General features: G+C 39.2%; 1 protein-coding gene across 1 annotated transcript; it reads left to right on the top strand.

Annotated features, from left to right (window-relative positions):
- Nucleotides 1–597: 597 nt before the first annotated feature.
- On the top strand, nt 598–6,795 carry LOC116254216 (carbamoyl-phosphate synthase large chain, chloroplastic). The gene is made up of 3 exons (XM_031629432.2): nt 598–2,360; nt 3,281–3,973; nt 5,019–6,795. The coding sequence occupies exons 1-3, from the start codon at nt 1,023–1,025 to the stop codon at nt 6,573–6,575; spliced, it is 3,588 nt and encodes a 1,195-aa protein (XP_031485292.1). The 5' UTR covers nt 598–1,022; the 3' UTR covers nt 6,576–6,795.
- The last annotated feature ends 16,921 nt before the right edge of the window (nt 6,796–23,716 follow it).

Below are 23,716 nucleotides of genomic sequence, written 5' to 3'. Positions count from 1 at the left end.
GGCCCTCTCATGTGAACGGTTGTTGGAGAGATATTTGCATAATCTAATGGTTAAGTATAAAATTTGAAGCATTGAACAGTTATCTGTAAAATGATTAAAAGTTAGGCACCTTGATGAAATTATTTCATAAGTACTCCGGGACTTAAAAATGTTCAAATAAAATAGTTTTTTTTTGTTAGTCCTTTGAAATTCATGTCTGTCTTTTACATTTGTAAAAGCCGAAAAAAAAAAATTTATTGGTCAGACAAAAAAGTATTTTGTTTTTGGAATTAGTAAATGAAACTTAAAATTTTGATCCGTTTTAATTTGAGGAGAAATTATGATTCCGAGATGCCTATTTTCGAATCAAACTTTCAACCTAAAGAAGCCATATCCAAAAATTCTAAAAGTGCGAGGATTGTTTCTGGATTTAGAGCAAAAGAAGTTAATAGCTTTTAAATAAAAAATTACCCCGACCGAAAGAAGTGGCTTATCAGATGCCGTGGAATTTTAAAAGTTGTCAAATTTTCAAAACACAAGGGTGTTTTGGTCAATTTACGACACTGATAATTCTCGTGTAATCCCTACTTTCCGTAGTTCGTGAAGGTTGAATATCTCCCTCCTCTCTCTCCACCCCCACCCTCCATTTCTCTCTCTCTCCCTTATTTTTCCTTCTTCGGCTGCGGCAGCCATTGACGAGCTATCTTGAACTTCCTCTCACCAACCCCTGTGGCTTCTCTAGTTCCTCTGTCCATAAATCCTGGAATTCAATTCAATCTGTCTCCCGTTGCTTGTCCCTTTTTCACCGTCCCCATCAGTATCACCTCGGATATTCAGGGCGGCCTTTTAAAGATCCTTCCGCGAGGCCTTTTTCTTGCTGTGGCGACCTCACTGAACACTCCCAACCTTCATTTCTCCTGCCTATTTCATGATTTAAGCTCAGACCACAATCACAGGACCCTAAAAGAGGTTTTAGTTTCTCGCTTTTTTGCACTCCTGTTCTTGTTCGAGAGGGGAGAGGGAGAAGGAGAAGTGAAGCCATCATGGGTAGCAGATGTTTTCCTCCTCCGTCCGTTCTGACGATTCCTACGAGCAATTCCTACAAATCTGATAAGCCCTGTATCTTCTTCTACTCAAAGAAGCACTCCAGGTTTCTTAAGAAACCTCTTCGAGTTGCCTTGCCCGCCTGCTCGGCCGGCGGCGCGAGGGAACCGAACTCGGGAAGCGAAAATGGGGTGGGATTCAACCTTCCCACGAGCGAGAGTGCGGCCTTCCGGACCTTTGAGTTCGTCGGTGATGGAGCTCGAAGGGGCAGGAGGAATGACATCAAGAAGATTTTGATTCTTGGTGCTGGGCCGATCGTCATCGGTCAAGCTTGCGAGTTCGATTACTCGGGAACTCAGGCCTGCAAGGCTTTGAAGGAAGAAGGGTACGATGTCGTTCTGATTAATTCGAATCCGGCGACGATCATGACCGATCCGGAGACGGCTGACAGAACCTACATTACTCCGATGACACCGGAGTTGGTCGAACAGGTGATCGAGAAGGAGCGCCCCGACGCAATTCTGCCCACGATGGGCGGACAGACTGCTCTGAATTTAGCAGTGGCGTTGGCGGAGAGTGGGGTTCTGGACAAGTACGGCGTTGAGTTGATCGGGGCGAAGCTCGGCGCCATCAAGAAGGCGGAAGACAGGGACTTGTTCAAGCAAGCCATGGAGAACATTGGCATCAAGACGCCACCTTCTGGGATTGGAACCACTCTGGAAGAGTGTCTGGAGATAGCCGATTGGATTGGAGAGTTTCCACTTATAATCCGGCCGGCTTTTACGTTAGGTGGTACTGGTGGCGGGATCGCTTACAACAGAGAGGAGTTTGAGACGATATGCAAGGCAGGGCTTGCAGCAAGCTTGACGTCTCAGGTTCTCGTGGAAAAATCGTTGCTGGGATGGAAGGAATATGAGCTTGAGGTGATGAGAGATTTGGCTGACAATGTGGTGATCATCTGCTCCATTGAGAATATTGATCCCATGGGTGTCCATACAGGCGACTCGATCACGGTCGCCCCTGCTCAGACGCTCACAGATAAGGAGTACCAGAGGTTGAGGGACTATTCAGTTGCGATCATTCGGGAAATTGGTGTGGAGTGTGGAGGATCGAACGTCCAGTTTGCTGTTAATCCTGCAGATGGTGAAGTCATGGTGATTGAGATGAATCCTAGAGTGTCGAGGTCGTCGGCGTTGGCTTCCAAGGCCACCGGCTTTCCAATAGCCAAGATGGCAGCGAAGTTATCCGTTGGGTACTCGCTGGACCAGATTGCTAATGACATTACCAAGAAAACTCCTGCTAGTTTCGAGCCATCCATTGATTATGTGGTGACAAAGGCAAGTTTTTTTTTTTTTTTCTTCTAAATGTGTTGGCTTTTGATATGTTCATTTTGTCTTTGCTGAGAGTTCGTGCTGTCCGTTCTCGATTGGTTTAGTCGTCTAATCATCTTTCATTCTCTTTGCTTTTGTTTATCTTTTGTGTATCCGAGTGGCTGTGTCAATGATATGAGTACCTAATACCACTTTCTAAGTTGGAATCCTCCATCGAAATTTATATGTGAAGATATGTTTTCTGGAATATCCCATGGACCATGAGACTGTTTTCTCCAAGCTTACGGGGCACGTGCTTCAGAATTTTGGAACATAACTTCTGAACTTTTTTGGTTCTGCAGTTTGTATCGAGATGCAGACTGTTATAAAGGATAAACATATGAGGTTCTCAAATGTTCATACGAAGTCCTCTGTCGTTCAAATATTTAAAGTTTATCTGTATTTATGATTTGTCTGTTATGCTGTGTATCTATACATTTTGTGATTAGTAGCTTATATCTCTGTCGAAGAGTTACATTATTTTGGTGATAGGTCTTCCATCTTTGGATGATTTTGGTAGTCCAACCAGAAGATCTAGCCATGATCGCCAAACTAAACAACTAAAGTTGGCTTTATGTTTACCATTGGCTATTCAAATATGATGAGTTAATCTCATGTGGTTTTGCAATTGTCAATTACTTCCTTATGTTTGGGATTTGAACTCATGATTTGTATGTTTTACATGGACAAAAGTACAATGTAAGCTTTTATTTATCAAAGTTAAATTTTTTGGCTAATCTTTGCATGTATAAATAAGCATGCATATACATTTGTTGGTAATTTGTCTTTAATGATTTGGTGCCTCTTTTAACTTTAAGACTACTGGATGTTGTATAGCTGTTGATGCAGTTCTAATTTGATTTCATTGTTTAACTTGCATGTTTCAGATACCACGATTTGCATTTGAGAAATTTCCTGGCTCTCAACCAGTTCTGACAACACAAATGAAGTCTGTTGGTGAAGCTATGGCCTTGGGCCGAACTTTCCAGGAGTCATTCCAGAAAGCAGTTCGTTCCTTGGAAGCTGGTTATGCTGGTTGGGGTTGTTCAAATGCCAAGGAACTGGACTGGGACTATGAGCAATTGAAATACAGCCTTCGTGTACCTAGTCCCGACCGCATTCATGCTTTATATGTTGCGATGAAAAAGGGAATGCAAATTCAAGAAATTCATGAAATTAGTTTCATAGATACATGGTTCCTTACCCAGCTAAAAGAATTAGTAGACGTGGAGCAGTTTTTGTTGGGAACAAGCTTGGAACGTCTAACAAAGCAGGACTTCTATGAAGTGAAGAGGAGAGGTTTCAGTGATAAGCAAATTGCGTATGCAACATCATCTACAGAGAAAGAAGTACGCGCAAGGCGTCTGTCACTTGGTGTGTTGCCTTCATACAAAAGGGTTGACACTTGTGCTGCAGAGTTTGAGGCTCATACACCATATATGTACTCTTCATATGAGCACGAATGTGAATCGGATCCAAGTCAAAAGAAAAAGGTGTTGATACTGGGTGGAGGACCAAATAGGATTGGCCAGGGTATTGAGTTTGATTATTGTTGCTGCCACACCTCATTTGCTCTTCAGGTTGATAGCTAAGTTCACCATTACTTTTGTCCTGTTTGATTAGTTAATGATTGTTAACTTCCTTTCTTAGACCATAGTAAAAGAAATATCAACGATAGTTTCAAAACACTGTGACGTTTCTGGCATTTTGTTCTAGATGATTCATCAGAAAAATATTGTGATATTTTCAAGATATCGTTATATTGTAAATATTACAGTCTTTTCCACTTTCTGAAAAAAGAAATATAAATTCTAGATGTATGACTTTTGTCATATTTTTTGTAACTTTAGAGAAACTGTTCTGATTGTTAATAAAAATAGTTGAAAACTCATATTTCTTAATTTTTTTTCTGTTATCTTCTATATTGTTTACTTCTTTTGAATTTCTGAGGTTTTCTGAAGGAAACAAAATAAAAAGTACTCCAAAAGAAAGCTCCTTAATATCATGACCACTGAAGACATGGCTGTTTTGCTAATGGTATTGAAAATTTAGGTGTCTTTCTGATTATCCCACAATTTTTAGGTGTCTTTTGAAAACTTCCCTTGTAACTAATTCAAGGATCAGCTCAACTGTCTGACCTTAATGATATATATATGTTGATTGTTTATATAATTTTGGTGTTTTTCAGTTGATGACTGGTACACTTCGTTCATAGGTAGACTACTTTGGGTGTGTCTACTTGCGCATGTTTTACCTGTGTTACACATTCTGTCTTGATTGCTATTGCTAATTTTGTTAGGATCAAATCTTTAGCATGACAGGATGTTTTTCATCCATGACACTTTTTATGCTGATCTTACTTTATGGAAATCCTGCTACAGTTTATATGTTTGGTTTCTCCAGAAGTTCATTTTTATCTGATTTTCATTTTTCTTTTTAGAAGTTTGCAAGTCGATGAATTCTCTCTCTCTCTCTCTGAACTATGTAATCGGTCTGATCTTTCTATGCCAAGTATGTTTACCCATTCCATTTGTTCAGTCAGCCTACCTTTTGTGTTTTCCTTCAGAAACCGGATGCTTAATTTTAGCAACTGAGTACTAAAATACTCCTTGTGGTTTGCTTCAGGATGCCGGATATGAAACTATTATGATGAACTCAAATCCAGAAACTGTGTCTACGGACTATGATACAAGTGACCGTCTTTACTTTGAACCACTCACAGCGGAAGATGTTATGAATGTCATTGACTTGGAACGTCCAGATGGCATTATTGTTCAGTTTGGTGGTCAGACACCACTAAAGCTGGCCCTGCCAATCCAGCATTACCTTGATGAATTTAAGCCCATGTCAGCAAGTGGTAGTGGACCAGTGCGTATTTGGGGCACCTCTCCTGATTCCATAGATGCTGCTGAAGACAGAGAAAGGTTCAATGCAATTTTGAATGAACTTGGTATTGAACAACCACAAGGGGGTATAGCAAAAAGTGAAGCTGATGCACTAGCCATTGCTGAGCAAATAGGATACCCGGTTGTTGTGAGACCATCATATGTTTTAGGTGGACGGGCAATGGAAATTGTGTACAGTGATGAGAAGCTAGTTAGGTACCTAGAGAATGCTGTTGAAGTTGATCCTTCACGGCCTGTTTTGGTTGACAGATATCTTTCAGATGCATGTGAAATAGATGTAGATGCTCTTGCTGATTCCCAAAAGAATGTGGTTATTGGTGGTATAATGGAGCACATAGAGCAGGCTGGAGTACATTCTGGTGATTCGGCATGCTCACTACCAACTAAAACTGTCCCAGCCTCCTGCTTGGAGACAATTCGTACTTGGACAGTGAAGCTAGCAAAGCGGCTTAATGTATGCGGGCTGATGAATTGCCAGTATGCCATCACAGCATCAGGTGATGTTTTCCTCTTGGAGGCCAATCCTCGTGCTTCTCGTACAGTTCCGTTTGTGTCAAAGGCTATTGGTCATCCACTTGCAAAGTATGCTTCTCTTGTAATGTCAGGCAAGTCTGTGTATGATCTTGGTTTCACGAAGGAGGTTATCCCTGGCCATGTTTCTGTGAAGGAGGCAGTGCTGCCATTTGAGAAGTTTCAAGGCTGTGATGTGCTGCTTGGTCCAGAAATGCGTAGTACTGGGGAAGTCATGGGAATTGATTTCCAATTCCCAATGGCTTTTGCAAAGGCTCAAATAGCTGCAGGTCAGAGGCTTCCACTGTCTGGCACTGTTTTCATTAGCTTGAATGAGTTGACGAAAGTCCACTTGCTAGCAATTGCTCGTGGATTTTCCAGCTTGGGATTTAGGATAGTTGCTACTTCTGGTACAGCCACCAGACTTGAGTTGGAAGGGATCCCAGTGGAGCGGGTCCTCAAGTTGCATGAGGGGAGGCCACATGCAGGTGATATGGTAGCAAACGGTCAAATTCAAGTGATGGTGATAACTAGCTCTGATGATTCGCTTGATCAGATTGATGGGCGGCAACTGAGGAGAATGGCATTAGCATATAAAGTCCCTATCATCACAACCGTAGCCGGAGCATTGGCTACTGTGGAGGCAATACGCAGCATGAAGCAAAGTCCTGTCAATATGCTGGCTTTGCAAGATTATTTTAGTGTCCAAGGAATAACTGGAATTTCCGGTGAAGAACTGCAGCGGACTTCATCTCTTGACCTTTGAAAACAATGGCAACATTTTCCTTATTCCTCTTTACTTTAATGTAATGTGGTCCCTCCTTTTCAGCTTAAATTTTGAGACCTTTATATATTTTTATATGTTGTTCTCTATAGATAAGATCTTGGGGCCTCATTTTGCTATTTGATCATCAAAATATCAAATTTTTCGTGTAAAAACTTTTCTCCATAAGCTATAAGGTGACAAAGAGGAAGCTTTTAGGACATGTTTATGAGTCTTTGAATCCGTGCGATGGTCTCTTCTCCAATCCGAGCATAAGAAGTTGAATTTCATAAAGGTGTCTTTTAGCCTCAGATTTCATGGTTAGACTTCACTTCTGTTCTATTATTAGCGTGGACTTCAACACTTGGTGAATGCTTGAACTGGCAAACATGCTTTGGATGGCGACTTCTAAGTGAAAAGATTCTAAAACCTGCCGGTCTGTTCTGAGCCTAGTAAATTTCCTTCAAAGATGTTCAGGATCTTGCTCTCCTTTGGCTTCCATATATGAACCATCAGTTGGCAGGGTTTCCTTCCAATGTTCTAATACTTCATTGGTGGTAATTTTATTCCCGAAAGATGTCAGAGCGAGATGAAGCTTAGCTTTCTAGGGAAAACCCCATTCAATTATCGATGGAAACTTTTTTTTGCGAATTCTCCCCGGAACTGGAAGATCATTTCGAGATCTTCGAGCATATTCGAGGGTTGTTTTGTTCCTCGGTTGAAAAGAGATGTCTTGAGCAGATTTTTAACTTTTTTCCTACCATTTTCACCAAACCTGCACTTGCCTTTACCAGGCTTCTCCTATGCATGCGATGCAAGGAAAGTGCATCATATATGCTGTGTCTATTACTAACAGTATCTTTTGATGTCTTTAATCTGCAGATGTTTACCAAACTCTGATCAATTTGATCTGCACCAACATTGCCAAATCAGACTTCGTGCAACCAAGCACGGCGAAGTCCCAAATCTGAAGCAGAACCGTTCTTAACCCGATTAGTTCCTTAATTAAACCTGGAGTCTGTAGTAGGCTTCACATTTATTCATCTCATATCGGTGGCCTTTCCCTGTTGTCTCATTGTCGCCGTTCCTGTTGTCTCATTGTCGCCGTTCCTTTGTGAAGAGTTCCTTCTCGATGGAGGGTGGAACAAATTCCTGCACTGCCAAAAAAGTGGTGGAGTTCACCCCTTCTCTAAGTGAAGGTCGTTGTGTCCTGAAAATGTTATTATCCTTTCTGCTTATGTATATAACTTGAAAGGAGTTTGAAGAATAAGAATAATATATATATATATAAAGCAAGTAGCTCTTTTGCTCAAGCTGAAACTGAGAGTTTATAGCACAAGGAGATTTAGGTCTTAATTAGAATCACCGGAATATTTGCCGAATCTCATTTTCTCCTTAATACGGTCCCCAAAACCAGAGAAGTGAGGCATATTTTGAATAAAAGAAACTTTAAGAAACTCGTTCTTAACGAACACAGCCTCTCTAACCTAATTGGTGTCTCATATAAACTTAAAGAAGCTCTTATTATAGCCATACGCACTTCAAATTCTTATACTTCTCTCAAACAAAGCGACAGTATTTGTTTAGGTGGATTCCAAATAACAAACATAGACACACAAAAATTTCGTTTAAAGCTATGTTACAGAGGTACCTGGGATATGTCCAGGTACCATTACCAGTAGCAATATGGGCGGTACGCTGGTACTGATCCAAACCATACTATTTTTTCATTTTTTCTTACTTTTCAAACATATTTTTGTTAGTTTATTGGCGTTTTATGACATTAAATATATAAATTTTGAAAGAAGCTACTAAAAATTGTCTTACTAATGTGTTCATGTTTATATATATACATTTCTTTATTGTATCCTTGTACAAGTTTTTTCTAAAATTGCCATACTCGCACCCTCCTCCCCATACCCATACCCATGCCTATGTGATGTGACAGTTTTTAAACTATCAAATATAAAAAGTTTCTTATAATATGCATGACAAAAAAAAAACAATTCGACTGTTCATTTCAAAAAGTTAAATAAAAAAGGGTTTTTCAAGAAACATCAATCACAAGAATACCAATCATATCCTGCCGCATGGACCCAAATATACTTGTTAGAGTTATTTTATCATCTCCTCACAAACACACCTTTTTTTTTTTTTTTGTTAAACTTTCAACGACGGAGAACGTTTCACACGTTTCAAAATATTATGTAACTTGTTTTAAGAAATACAATGTGAATATGAAACATAACAAACAAATGTTGGATATAAGCAGGCTATATTTTTGGAAGAAGAATATACTGTTCTACAAACGTATGTTTTAAGTAAATGTATCCTGAAAACACAATATTCTTTTTACCAAATACTCATGCAGCAGGTTTATTATTATTTTTCCAACTCCAAACAAACAAGAGGAATATTTCATTCTACAGTTCAACCGAGAGCTGAAGCACTCACATTCCCTATATCCAGGAATGGAGCCAAAGGGGGCCCCGCATGGGCTCTGACCCTACCTTAATTTTTTTAAAAAAAATTACATGTAAATTTTAAACAAGTTTATTTGTCCTATATAAAAATTTTGAAAAATGATATTTTGGTCTCTATCAAAATTTAGATCTCATGAAAAATTTCTACTGCACCCCTACCCGTACCTCCAAGATACTAGACGTACATTAATTTTTGGTGCCTTGGGGTGACAAGATGCCACAAAAGTTCGAAACAAAGACTGGCCACCTATTGACCATCGGCCTGTCCATTGAAGCAAACCCTTAGACTAAAAAATAAACCCTTCTCTTTAGAGGAAGAGCCCTTACTTGCGAGAAACTATGAACTGTGTTGCCATTGCTTTGTATTAGACTATATGCATTGGCCCATCAACACACTAGGGCAAGCGCTATGTTCCTTTCTTCCTGAAAAAATGGAAAAGGGTTTTGATTTCTGATGATGGCCTTTGAAATTGAACTTAAATCTCAGAAAAAATGAAGGATAAGGAGCAGCAGAATCACGGAGGCACATTGAGTCAGCCGATTCAGGAGAAAATCGGTTGGTTCACGGATCCCATGAACTGAAGATGCATAAGATCCGTTTTGCCTGAAGATGCATAAGATCGTTTTACCATCGATTCCATTCAATTTGAATGGCAGCTTTGGTTTGGATTCAATAACCTAATTGAAGAAGACTGAGATTTTTTGCCACGCCACTATGTCAAGTAAGTTGGTATTGGCGTCTAAAACAATACAACTAATTAAGGATGTCAAGGGATTCGAATTCATGTTCAAATATGAAAGAAAAAAAAGTTTATATACCATATCCAGATCCCAACTTTAAATCCACAATGCAATTCTAGCTTTTATTGTCATATTGAAATCCGAATCTGAGTTTGAAATACACAACTGAATCCAAAGCGCATTATGACATAGAACCAACTTCCAGAATGTATGCACACTAAATATAAGATGCTTATTTGAAACTAAAATAAAACATGAATCCAATCTGATATTTATTTGAAAACTCAATATGAATCCGAACTCGATCAGATGTCATTTTAAATATACATCAATTTCTTATCAGATGTTTTTCTTCTTGTGGAAGCAATTTGATTGGACATCTCAACTAAATCCGTATCATTGGCATCCCCGGAATTAACAAGTAAGCCTAACTTGTTGAAGAGGAACATGTGCCAATATGGATTCAGTTGCCTAAACTTTCGGCTATATGCTGGAGTGACTAGAGGTTCAAGGAGATAGCCAAGGAGCCTGGAGCTTCCTTCATTAAAACTTATGCCTGCACTAATCAAATGGAACGGCTAGTGTTTGCATCGATGCCCTCCTTAACTTCAAACCAGTCCCTATAATCGGCCGGGAATTCCAAGGCAATGCACAAGCACCATGAAGACGTTCAGTGTAAATCTCACGTCCAATACTACAAAAAGTGTGGTACAACGATGCACTACGAAGACTCGTGCAAACTAAAGGCTTGTCTGAGTCAGGAGCTTGGAAATGACTTGGCATAAAGTAGGCGGTGTATCCAAGGGGAAGTGTGTGGAAGCTCACAGGAATGCTCTGAAGGGCAGCTCGAAAAAGGAAGAGAAACACGATGTCGCCGCTACCTTAGCCTCCAAAAGCGAGAGCTCCTGCCCTTCATCCAAAAGCACACCCATTATTCTTAACCCTGTTCTTGCTCTTATTAGTTCAGAGGGGACAAAAACTGAGGTGGATGAACAGCCCCCCCTGGTTTTGTTTTTTCTGCTGTTCGACCTCCCCAAAATCTAACTATAAGACAAGAGGCGGTAGTCCAGGCAAAATCACGCCAATTGCAACTAGAGAAGGGGCGAGTTGTGTTTCGAAAAACAACACGCTTTGCTAGCAAGAGCAAGAGGAGAAGACACCCTTTGCAGCCCCTGAGCTCGAGCAAGGCATTAAACATCAAGGACAAGGGATCCAAGAAAAGAAAAACTTGTAGTCAGACGCTAGACTGTGCTTTTGACATAAAGGCATAGCACACCACTAGGGAAATGGAGAAGAATGATGAGAACGGCATTCAGATCACTCAAAGCGTAACTTCATGTTGCTAACATCATTGCCTTTCTTGATGAAATTTTGTTGCTGAAATATTAAGGGCCTCTTTAAGAGGTCTGCTCAGGGCGAGTCGAGTTGGCTCCTGCAGAAGTTTAATCTTTCGATCTTTTTTTTTGTTCTTGACTCTCTTCTTAGATCTTCTAAAATAGAGGAGGTCATGAAGAGGTTTTCGAATTTTCAGTACCTGGCCAATGATGAGAAGGCTGATGGTCTCAGCAGAATTATCTGTGGGTTGAATCCAGAGGATGTAGACCTGATTGGTTTTGAGCCATCTCAGTGTTGGATTGGAGGTCGCTTCTTTAGCAGGTGCTTAGCATCAACTTTACATCTTTCAGGCTTTACCTTCCACCCCGGCTCACTGAGCGTTTGAGCAGTCTTCTTCAACTTGAAAGCCTATAAGAGAACCAGTAATGCTAGTCAGAGATTTTAATACGACGCATGGCGGATGGAATAAGACTGAAGCGGCCCTAATCCACATCTCTTGTTTTGCCTTCAACAAGTTCAGCCGCACCTGCAGGCTGACTGAAGTCCAAGACCCATCCAGAAGTTTTATGTGGTCAAATCACAGAGGAGGTAGGGAGTTGGTGCAATGTAAGTTAGACTGGTGTTTTCTTAATGATAGATGGACTGAAGCTTTTGTTAGAAATTTCTATAAGGGAATCTAGTGCGCCAAGATAGGAGAACAGATCACGCAGAGCAGATCACGCAAAAAATCAGGAAAGGAGATCAAGTCAAGCTTAAGTCAAGAGCAGATTAAGATTCTTTGAAAAGAAATAAGAGTTTAGCTTAATCCCTTTTTTCTTGCTGTGAAGATCTTGCTGTTCCTGTTTCTGTGCTCCCATCTTCTATATATAGAGTTGTGCCGTGGTTCTGAAATATCAATGAAAAACAGTCCTTTCCCTTCTCGTGGATGTAGGCTTAAAATTGCCACCGTAAGTCCCTCTTCTCTCTGTCTTCTGTTTTTTATCTAGCTATCTTTGCTCTTGGATACAGTGTTTTTCAACATGGTATCAGAGCAGGTTCTTGAGAGGGAGTGCTTCATGCTGTCTACCTCAAGATAGTGTATACTGTTCCTAAAGAACGCTAGTCACCGGAGGTAACGCCAGCAAGTGGAAATTATTCCAGAAGTGTCGCCCTGATCAGAGGATTGTTCATTAGTCTTCTGAGTCTGATTGAAGACAAATTACTGAAGAAACCAGTGCTTCGCCTGAGAACAGCAATTCTTCTTTCAAGGTCCTGCCTTTACGGCGACAATTTTTTCCTAATATCAAAATTGGGGATTTTCTCTGGTTCGGTGATGTATTATCATCATCGTCTGGATTAATTTCACCATTCATTGATTCTCGCTGGAGGAAGAGAATTTCTGTTGAAGAAGAAAACAGAGACCACGCGAGGAAGTTCGTTCAATCGTTTTTTGGCGACGTCGGTTTTCTTTTGGAATTTCAGTTGTCGAGCAGAATCCTCTTCAATCCCAGGTATTTCTTGATCACTCCTACACAATTCCAGTTTTTTGGTGCTCTGGAGAAAGCGATAGACGCTCCAAGTTTCGCAGTCCCTTTGGTAGTCGTTATAGGGATTTCTCTCCTCATGCATATACAAAACCAAACGTATATACCCTAAAACAGGATCATGCTCATGCTAAATTATTGAAATAAACAAAACCTTAAACTGAAGCGAAAGCGTACCTGAATCCATCTGAAGAACTGGACGGTAGATCGCGGTAGGATCTTCCAGTGTCTTTGCGGCGCGCTTGAGGTCTCTCTCAGATGGGGAAGAGGAAAACCCTAGAAACCAATGTTTCAGGCAACCATTGCACGACCCCAGGGACCACTACCATTTTATAATGAGGACAATTACGAATTCCGCCCATCAAAGAGTCCGTAATTGCGTACTGGTATTTATACATTTCAAAATTACCCCACACCATCTAAAATAACGTAATATCCAAAAATGCAATCACTTAAGCAGATATTTATTTTAAGACAGCCATAATGTCTGAAATTCCTCATAGACATATGCTGGCCCACCAAATGATCTTACAGTCGTCTGTGACTGAACGACTGTAATTTATCACCCATGCCCAAAGTTGTTTGCGCTCGGTGTTTTTTTTGGATCTTGTTCAGCTTGATCTCCTGCGTATTTAATTTTTTGCTCTGCTATTTGTCGAGTCGGTGCGGTTTTCTCCAGTCTTCATCATGGAAGAATCTAATCAAAGCAGCAAAATTTCAAAGACAATCCAAGAAACAACGATCATAACATCAACACGTTGAAGATTACATCTACGCTTCTCAATGGCAAAAATTATTTAAGCTGTCGTCTGTTTCTCAATGGACGATCAAAACTTGAATTCATCAATGGTTCTATAAGACAGCCTAACAAAGATGATCCAAAATACCAAGAGTGGGAGTCAGAAAACGACATGATTATGTCGTGGTTAATCAATTCCATATGGAGCAGCCAATTGCAAATTTGTTTATTTACCAAGAAACAACTAAAGAGGTATGGGATACCTTAAAAGAGTTGTATGGAGAACAAAACAATTTGGCTCGTATTTATGAAATTCAAATGGAAATTTGTAAGCTTACTATGGGAGATAAGCCAATTCAACTTTATCTTGGTCAGTTACGAAGTCTCTATGATGAACTTTTACAATACCGACCAGCCACTTCTAATCCTGATGTTTATAAACATAGATTTGAATAAAATAAGATCTTCAAAGTTCTTGCTGGCCTAGCTGATGATTACGAAGCTGTCCAAAGTCAGATTTTGATGACGTCTCCTCTTCCAACATTTAACAATGTATGTCAGACCATACAAAGAGAGGTAGCTCGTCGAAAAGTTATGAACATGCCCTCAAAAATTAGTAGTGAAGAAAGTCTTGAGAAAATGACGTGTTATGTTAACAATAAAAAGGGAGGTTCCAAACTACCCAATGATAGCAACAATGGCTAGAGAATCTCAAGCAAATTCAAATGCAATCACTGCAAGAAGATTGGACACACACGTGATAGATGTTGGGAGTTAATTGGTCGTCCAACCAAAGAGAAATCATCATCCAAGCAATCAGATCTAGCCAACTTTGTGACCAAGGAAGATCTTGAAAAATTCTTTCAAAATTTTTCGAAGACGAATCTAGTTTCATCTCAACTAGTTGAATCTGAAGGTAAGAATCATGCTCTTATTTTTGTTTCTGCTGCTTCCACTTGGATTGTTGACCCTGGGGCCACCGATCACATGACTGGAAATTCTTTTAAGATTACTAGTTTAGACAAAAAACAAAAACAACATGTCTTTACTGCAGATGGGTCACCTATAGCAGTTGAAGGAGTTGGTAGAACTACATTCCTTGAAAAAGATATTAAATCTAGTGTTCTCTATGTTCCCAAGATATCTGCCAGTCTAATGTCTATGAGCAAATTAACAAAAACTCATAATTGTTTGGCTATTTTTTCTTCAACGGAGGTGATTTTTGAGGATCAAAACTCGAAGAAAGTGATTAATAGAGGACGCGAGCAGGGAGGTCTTTATATGATTGATACGTGTGATGCTAGTGTTCTTACATACAGAAAAAAAGAATCTGAGTACCAAAAGTAGCATGCTCGCCTTGGATATGTCTCTGATAGAAGTCTAAAGCGGCTAGTTCCTAATCTCACCATTGAAAGCAGGGCGTGCAATGCTTGTGAGTTTTCCAAATCAACAAGGTTGCCGTTCCAACCTAACAGTGAGAGATCTTCTAATTTTTTCAGTTTAGTACATTCTGATGTGTGGGGCCCTGCCCCTGAGGAATCTTATGCTGGTTTTAAGTATTATGTTTCATTTATTGATGATAAGTCTAGAATGACATGGATCTATTTTCTCAAAAATAAAAGTGAAGTTCCCACATTGTTTGAGGAATTTTATAACATGGTTCTCAATCAATACGGTTCTAAGATCCAAAAGCTTCGATCAGACAATGGAGGAGAATATGTCAATGACATTCTAAAAAGTTTCTTAAAAGAAAAAGGCATCCAACCTCAGTATACATGTGCAGGAACTCATCAACAAAATAGAGTTGCAGAACGAAAAAATCGTCAGTTACTCAATATTGCTCGATCTGTTATGATGCATATGAATGTTCACATTTTTGGACTGATGTTGTTCTTACAACTTGCTATTTAAGCAATAGAACTCCCAATTCGAGCATAGATGATAAAATTCATGTTGAATTTATTTTAGCAAGGACAGTTTCAATTCAATATCTCAAAGTTTTTGGGTGCAAATGTTATGTGCATGTTCAAGAAAATTTTAGGAACAAGTTTCAGAAACGAGCTACAAAATGTATTTTTTTGGATTATTCTAGTAGAAAAAGAGGATACAAGTGTTATGATCCTATTTCTAGAAAACTTCTTATTGCTCGTAATGTTAAGTTTTTTGAGCAAGAACCATACTTTGGTGTCTCAATTCAGGGGGAGCAAGTAAGTAATGAAGATTTGCAGCACAGTGAACAGGTCCGGCCTCTTATCGATGTTTTTAATAACACCTCTGTTGTTGATCTCCAGTCTATAGAATCCAATCCCATAGATCATAGAGAGGGATCTATCATGGAAGAACCTGAACAAATATTTCCAGAGATCGATGTATTTGAATCAACCCAAAGCCAAGGTCCCAAGCTACTTATTCGTCATTCCACTCGTAATACCAGACCACCAATAAAATTGAGTGACTACTACATCTACTTGATTGCAGACAAAATTCATTCAATAGAAAAATATGTAACATTTCAGACCCTATCTCTTCCTTACCAAACCTATGTATTAAACACTTACTCCCAAGCCGAACCAAAAACCTTTGATGAGGCCAATAGGGACAGTAGGTGGAGAGAAGCTATGAAAGAAGAACTTACTGCGTTGCACAAAAATCAAACTTGGGATCTTGTTCCTCTCCCTGAAGGAAAGAAATTGGTTGGATGCAAGTGAGTGTATAAACTAAAGTTTAAAAGTGGTGGGACTGTGGAACGGTTCAAGGGTCGTCTAGTAGGAAAGGGTTTTATGCAGACAAAAGGAATAGATTACAATGAAACATTCTCTCTAGTCGCCAAAATGAACACCATCAGGATTTTACTTTTTGTTGCAGCTAATAAAAGGTGGGAACTAATGCAGCTTGATGTTAAAAATGTTTTCTTGCATGGAGAACTTTATGAAGAAGTTTATATTGGAAGTTCCATAGGGTGTTCCAAATCCAAATGGTAAGTTAAAAAAGGCTTTATATGAGCTAAAACAGTTTCCTCGTGCTTGGTTCTCTCGCTTAAGCTATGTTCTTACTCAGACTGGTTTTAAAAGGAGTTCAGCAGATTATACCATGTTTACCTATACTAGAGGATTGAAAATTGTTATCTTACTTGTTTATGTAGATGACATTATTTTGAAAGGTGATGACACATAATTCATGGCGCAAGTCAAACAACTCCTTAATAAGCAGTTCAAAATCAAAGATCTAGGTTTTTTAAGGTATTTTTTAGGTATTGAAGTTGCGCACTCTGACAAAGGTATTTTTATTTACCAACGAAAATATATTCTTGACTTATTAAAAGAGACGAGATACATTGGAGCTAAGGTTGTTGACACTCCTTTGGAACTATACTGCAAACTGCGCAAAGAAGATGGAGACATTGTTGAGAATGTTCAAGGTTTTCAGCAACTCGTTGGTAAACTCATATATTTAACTGTGATGAAACCTAATATTGCTTATGTTGTTAGTTTAATAAATCAATTCATGCATAAACCAAGATCCACACATGTCGAACCTGCTCATAGAGTATTGAGGTATCTAAAAGGGACTCCAAGAAAAGGAATACTCATGAAACGTGATCAACAACTTGAAGTAATCAGATAAGCAGATGCTGATTGGGCAGGAGATTCAAATGATCACAGATCTACGTCTAGCTACTGCACATTTGTCAAAGGAAATTTGGCAACATGGAAAAGCATAAACAAACTGTTGTGGCCAGATCAAGTGCTGAAGCTGAATAAAAAGCAATGGCAGCTTGCACTTGTGAACTTATGTGGGTCAAAGCAATACTAAAAGACATGAACATTGAAATAAAGAAAGCTATGAACTTATTGTGCGACAACATCGCTGCAATATATATTGGAGCTAATCCTGTCTTTCATGAGTGCACCAAACATATTGAAGTTGATTGTCACTTTATTAGGGAGAAAATTCAAGATGGTACCATCACTACTCTGCACGTTAAAAGCGAAAGACAACTAGCTGATATCTTCACTAAGAGTCTTGCAAAGGACAAACATCTTTACATATCAAACAAGTTGGGGTAGATTGATATCTGCTCACCAACTTGAGGGGGAGATTGTTGGAAGGAGAACAGATCACGCAGAGCAAATCACACAAAAAATCAGGAAAGGAGATCAAGTCAAGCTAAAGTCAAGAGCAGATTAAGATTCCTTGAAAAGAAATAAGGGTTTAGCTTAATCCCTTTTTTCTTGTTGTGAAGATCTTGCTTATCAAGTTCCTGTTTCTGTGCTCTCATCTTCTATATATAGAGTTGTACCATGGTTCTGAAATATCAATGAAAAGCAGTCCTTTCCCTTCTCGTGGATGTAGGCTTAAAATTGCCGAACCACGTAAATCCTTGTTCTCTCTGTCTTCTGTTTTTTATCTAGCTATCTTTGCTCTTGGATACAATGTTTTTCAACAGCTTTTGCATGGCAGGGCAGCCTGCAGTCAGTAGTGGTTGCTAGCTCTGATCATGTTGACCTTCTATTTCAGTCTGCTGCACAGGGTCATGTTTTGCAGGGAAATGAAGCCTTTCTGTTTTACAAGCCTTGGCTTATGGAAGGGGAAGCTATTTAACTCATTAGGCATGTATGGCCGACCCCTGTAATAGGATGCCCAATGATTCACTTTGTTACAAAACTCTCTACTGTGAAGTCTGAGCTGTTAAGGTGGAACAATGATCATTTTGGCATATTAGAAGATAAGAAGACCTTGCCTTAAGAACTGTTGCACGGTTCTTAACAGTCTGTTTGGTTGGAGGGAAAGGGAGGGAAAAAAAAGAAAGTGTGTTTGGCTGCGAGGAGAGGGAAAGGAAAGGAAAGGAAAGGGAGGAATTGTGTAGTGTAAATCCCTTCCCTCTCACATCAGACGGATTGAAAAGGAAAGGAAATGAAGGAAGTGGAAGAGTCTTTTTATTTCCACACTACCTCTCCCATTCTTTTCACGTCTTCAACAAGCAAGGAAGAGGGAGGCCTCCTCCCCTGCGCAAGAAGTCTCTTCCTCACATCTGCTGCTTCTTCTCCAGGAGTGAAGGGATGCTTTCCTCTCTCGTCTTCAACAAGCAAGGAACACGGTGCATCACTCACTCTCTCGTCTTCTTCTTCTTCTTTTTCATTGTTGTTTTTTCTACTTTTTCTCTCATACTCTGCCCACCAACGTCTGATGTTTCTCTCTCTCTCGCCTTCTTTTTCTTCTTCTTCTTCTTCTTCTTCTTCTTCTTCTTCTTCTTCTTCTTCTGCTTATAGATTTTTTTTTCTGCTTTTTGGCACTCTTCATACTCTGCCCACCAACGTCCGATGCTTCTCTATCTCTCTCGTCTTCTTCTTCTTCTTCTTCTTCTTCTTCTTCCATACTTTTAGGTAATAAAACAATTAATTTAGCTTTTATGATTTATAATCAATATTGCATTAACACTGAATTGTATTCTAGAATTGTGTTGGTGCAATTGATGGAATGCACGTTCGTGTTACAGTATATTCAGAGGATGCACCGACATACCGTGGTAGAAAAGACTGGCCAACTCAAAATGTGTTGGCTGCATGTTCTTTTGATATGAAATTTACATATTTATTAGCAGGTTGGGAAGGAACTGCTTTTGATTTGAGAATCATAAAAAATGCATTAACGAGAAAAGACAAACTAAAAATTCCTAAAGGTAATTGTAATAAAAAGCATGTATAATTTAAACATTTTTTGAAATATGAACTTAACATGTGATTGTGTTTATTTTTTAGGTAAATATTATCTTGTAGATGCTGGTTTTTCATTAAAGGGTGGACTTATCACACCCTTTAGGGGTGTGAGATATCACTTGAAAGAATACTCCAAGCGAGGCCTGCAAAATGAAAAAGAGTTGTTTAATCTTCAGCATGCTTCTTTGCGAACTGTCATTGAAAGATCATTTGGTGTCTTGAAAAAAAGATTCCCAATTATAGCTAGTTCGACAGAACCATATTCGTGCAATGCACAGTCGGACATCATTTTAGCATGTGGTATATTGCACAACTTTCTCATAGGTGTCGATCTAGATGCTAGCATTATTAAAGATGTTGATGCAGAACTTATGAATCAACCTAGTGAAAATTATTCTGTTCAAGTTGATGTAGATGAAAAGTACATGGTTGGAGAATTCACACGACAAATCATTTCAGAGACTATGTGGCAGAACTATCAACTTCAAACTTCAATAAATTGAATTTTAGTGTATATGAGACATGTTGACTTTTTTTTCCTTATGTTATTTGTAATTACTTGATTTTTTATTATTTCATGTGATTTGTTCTTTTCATTATGAATGTTTTTACTAAACTTATTTTATTTTACATTTAGCTAATAACAATGAAGAAGAATCAAATATATACAGACGGAGGAAAGATTAATAAGATACAATGGAGCCAATCTATGGATGATGTGCTTATTGATGCATTACTGCTGCAACAAGTAATAGGTAATCGAGTGAATGACACTTTTACTACAACTGCATATGATAATGTTGTGACAGAGCTGAACGATAAGTTGGGTAAAATGCTCACTAAGGATTACATAAAAAATCGAATGAAAACGTTGAAGTCTAATTTCAGTAGTTGTCATGATATCATTAAAAGTGATTTGAGTGGATTTAACATTGATTCAAGGGCAAATATGTGGACGGCTGAACCCGAAGGAAGCCACTAATAGAGGTACCTAATTTTCTTTTTAGTAATTTAATATTATTTTTTAATAATTTACTTTTTATGTTAAATATGAGTTTCTTTGACGTTGTTATATTTTTTGTGTGTTTTTTATAGGCAAATCCAATGGCAAAAAAGTAGATGACGGCACCTGTTCCGAACTATGAGAAGCTGGTAAGTTTATTTGGTAATGATAGAGCAACAAGGGAAGGATTGATGATAGCGAAAGAGAGGTGCAGCCGAATGACTTTAGCGTGTGAGGGTACTGGCAACATAATCCAGCTTATTGAGGAAATGGTTTCTCAAAATCAAATAGTATTAGAACCATTTATCAATCTAGGAGACGACTATGACGTCCAAGTGGAGCCCAACGCAGGTTCATTGTTAAAGCGTAAAAGGAGAAGAAGTGCAAATGAAGATGATTTAAAAGAGATTGAAATAATGAAAGAAGCTTTTGAGAAAGTTGCTAATGCAATTGGAAAAAGTAATGTCGTACCAAAGCCAAGACAGTCAAATAAATATTCTAAAGAAGACATATTTCCAACATTTGAAGTTATTGGTCTTGAAGAAGAGTTACAAACCGATGCATATATGTATCATAGTGGTGATAAAGATAGGATGGGAACATTTTTTGCTTGTCCTTATTCTAAACGAAAGAATGTTTTACTTAGGTTGCTCAGCATTGCTGGAATTATGTAAGACATGAATGTTATTTTTTATTTTGCTATGTGATTTTTTTGTCTTTAGACAACTATTTTGTTTATCAACATTTTGTTTGATTGATCTAAAGTTATTACTTAAGAGGATATTTATGTTTTCACTCTTTTTTTTATGTAAGTTTTTGATGACTATTGGTGACTATCTCACATTAAAACCTCTCTCTCACAAATATATATATATATATATATATATATATAGAGAGAGAGAGAGAGAGAGAGAGTGAGGGAGAGAATCCAAAGACCTCTTTCTCTCTTTCTCTCTCTCTCTCTCTATACCAGGGCTTTCATTTTCGAACAATAGAGGATCCCAGCGTCATTCGGCTCGACTATTCCTTTAATTTTTATTTGTTAAGAAAGCTGTGGAAGGATATACCTGTTGTTAAATTTTTGCAGGTGGGGAAAATAACCTTCTCATTAGGGTATTCTCTGAAAGAAGCCCCATCGTCGCCTTCTATGCCTCCTTATAACAAAGAAGATGATGAAAGGCATTCAAGAAACACAACCTTAAATGCAAGGAGGTCAGCTCATTTGAGCTGGATCAAGATTGCTTGGCGAGGAGTTAAAGTGAAATGCAGCAGGACATTGCTGAAATGAGAAGTGTCCATCATGAGTTGGAGAGCCTTAGTCATGACCCTGCTCCACACGAGATAGCAGCTGAAACCCCTGATGACTCTTGAGGATGGGGTAGAGGCTCGCCCATGGAAGCTACCCTAGTGCCTTCATAGATACAAATAGAAGATGTGGAAATCTGGATGGAAGGGGACGCTACACGCATTGCATAAGCTGCAGCCCTCCATTGGTTTCTATGAAGATGATCAGCCGGAATGCCAGCAGTCTCTTGGGTAGAGCCTCCCAACGAGAACTAATGCTGATGTTGGGAGATGAAAAAAACGAAATGTGGTTGCAGTCGTGGACTCTGCTAACTTTCGAGGGTCCGAATAAATTGTTACTCAAGCTTCCGGATTTTCAGCAGTATCTAATTGAAAATGGGAAGGTCTCTATACTAGGGCTTTCATTTCCGGACAATAGAGGATCCACGTGCCATTGGGGTGGGAAACACCCGAGCAAGGTGGGATGGGCATTATCGTGTTTTTTCTGAAACCTCTCATTCTTTTTAAACATTTTGACTATTAGGGGTATTATTGTAAAATATTATAAATTTTATCATTCTCTTTTCTTTATGTAGCCCAAACAAACATGATTTTTTAGTCATTCATTTAATTTCCTTTCTTTTCTATTCAAATAAGCTTTTTAATCAACTTTTTCATTTCTATTCCTTTCCCTTCCCTTCCCTTTCATTTCCCTCGATTTCCTTCCCTTTCCCTCCAACCAAATTCCCTTTCCCTCCAACCAAACAGAACGTAAGGGATGCTCAAGAAGAAGAGAAATCAGTCAGAATGCAACTTAATCATGTCTTTTTCATGGAGGAAGTCATGTGGAGGCTGCGTAAAGGATCAATGGCTTGCCAAGGGAGACAAAAATACGACCATTCTCCATGTTGTAGCTAAGGGGCGCCAAGTTGGGAGACCCATTAGTAGTTTGGGAGAGGAGTTTGTAGGAAGGAGAGGCCCAAGATAGAAGGACCTCCTTTCCCCATACCTCTTCATCATGGTCATGCAAATTTTCAACAGACGTTCTCAAGCATGTGTCTCAGCTAAATTGTACTCATATCATCACTATTCACTCTAAAGCTTGCCCGAACTGACTTCCATCTTCAAACCCTAGCTTTGGTTCATTACACTCCCCAAACTAGGCGTTGATGATCAAAATAATAAAAACAGATTAAGGCAGGCACTTGACTTTCGGAATTGGCTTAGTGGAAGAAAATTTCTATAAATGGTCCATTTTATTTAAGGCTGGGCATCGGGTCGGGCCGAGCGAGGCCCGACATTATAAACGGTCCAGCTCGAGGCCCGGCCCGTTTAGAAACGAGCCGGGCCGGGCCCACCTAATATCGGGCCTCGAGCTTCAACTTATGCCCGAGGCCCGGCCCGGCCCGACCCGATTATTAACTGGCCGGGCCGGGCCGAGCTTTTTCGGGTTAAAGGAGTTGAAGAACATGGGGAGGGAGACAAGTGAGTTTGGCACCGGCGACCCATAGAAACGGAGGCTTAAGTTGTAGCGGTTTTCAGATGACAGGGGTGAAGAGATATAGGGGAATGGTCATGTTCTGGCAGACCTCGGGCAATGCGCGTTGCTCGTCTACCTCAACATTCAATTTTTTGAAAAAAAAAAATAATGATGTCGGGCTTCTCGGGCCGTCGACGATCACAACGGCAGGCCCGAGCCCGACCCGTTAATTACCGGGCCGGGCTGAGCCCGTTAACCTCAGCCCGAAAATCATTATTTCAAGGCCCGGGCCCAGGCCCGTAACGGGTCGGGTACTGGGTACCCGGCGGTGGCCCGGCCGGTTGCCCAGGCTTAATTTTATTAAACAATTCCCATAGCTTTTTTTTTTAATTTAAATTACAAATTTAAGCATTACTTTTTCCTTGACAAATCTATCATTCAAATGAATATTTAAGCAATCCTCCGTTTAAAATTAATATCACTTAAATAGAGCGGCAGATTTAAGATTGAAAGCTGCCCACTTCAGATGAGACATAGTTTTTCTTATTCATCTAAGAAGGATTTGAAATTTAATATGAAAGGGAATGGATCATCCTATGTACTAATATAAAAGTCTTTGCATAAGTGTTTAAACTTGAAGAATGCCTCGTCCCTTTTACGAAAAGTTTTTGTACATAGGCAATGGGATAACTTTTATAAAATCTAAAACTTAATGGAATACCTTAAAAAAATATTTACCTTTGTAATAGGAATCAGGTAAGCTCTAACCTTGGAAACGAAATTTCTCGCTCAATTTTTTGAACAACTTATTGCATAAATATGATTGAAAGAAAACAGTA

The sequence above is a fragment of the Nymphaea colorata genome, chromosome 5, assembly GCF_008831285.2.
Source record: "Nymphaea colorata isolate Beijing-Zhang1983 chromosome 5, ASM883128v2, whole genome shotgun sequence".
NCBI classification, from domain to species: Eukaryota; Viridiplantae; Streptophyta; class Magnoliopsida; order Nymphaeales; family Nymphaeaceae; genus Nymphaea; species Nymphaea colorata.
Note: the sequence above shows the minus strand (reverse complement) of the source record. Positions and strands in the feature narration are given on the sequence as shown.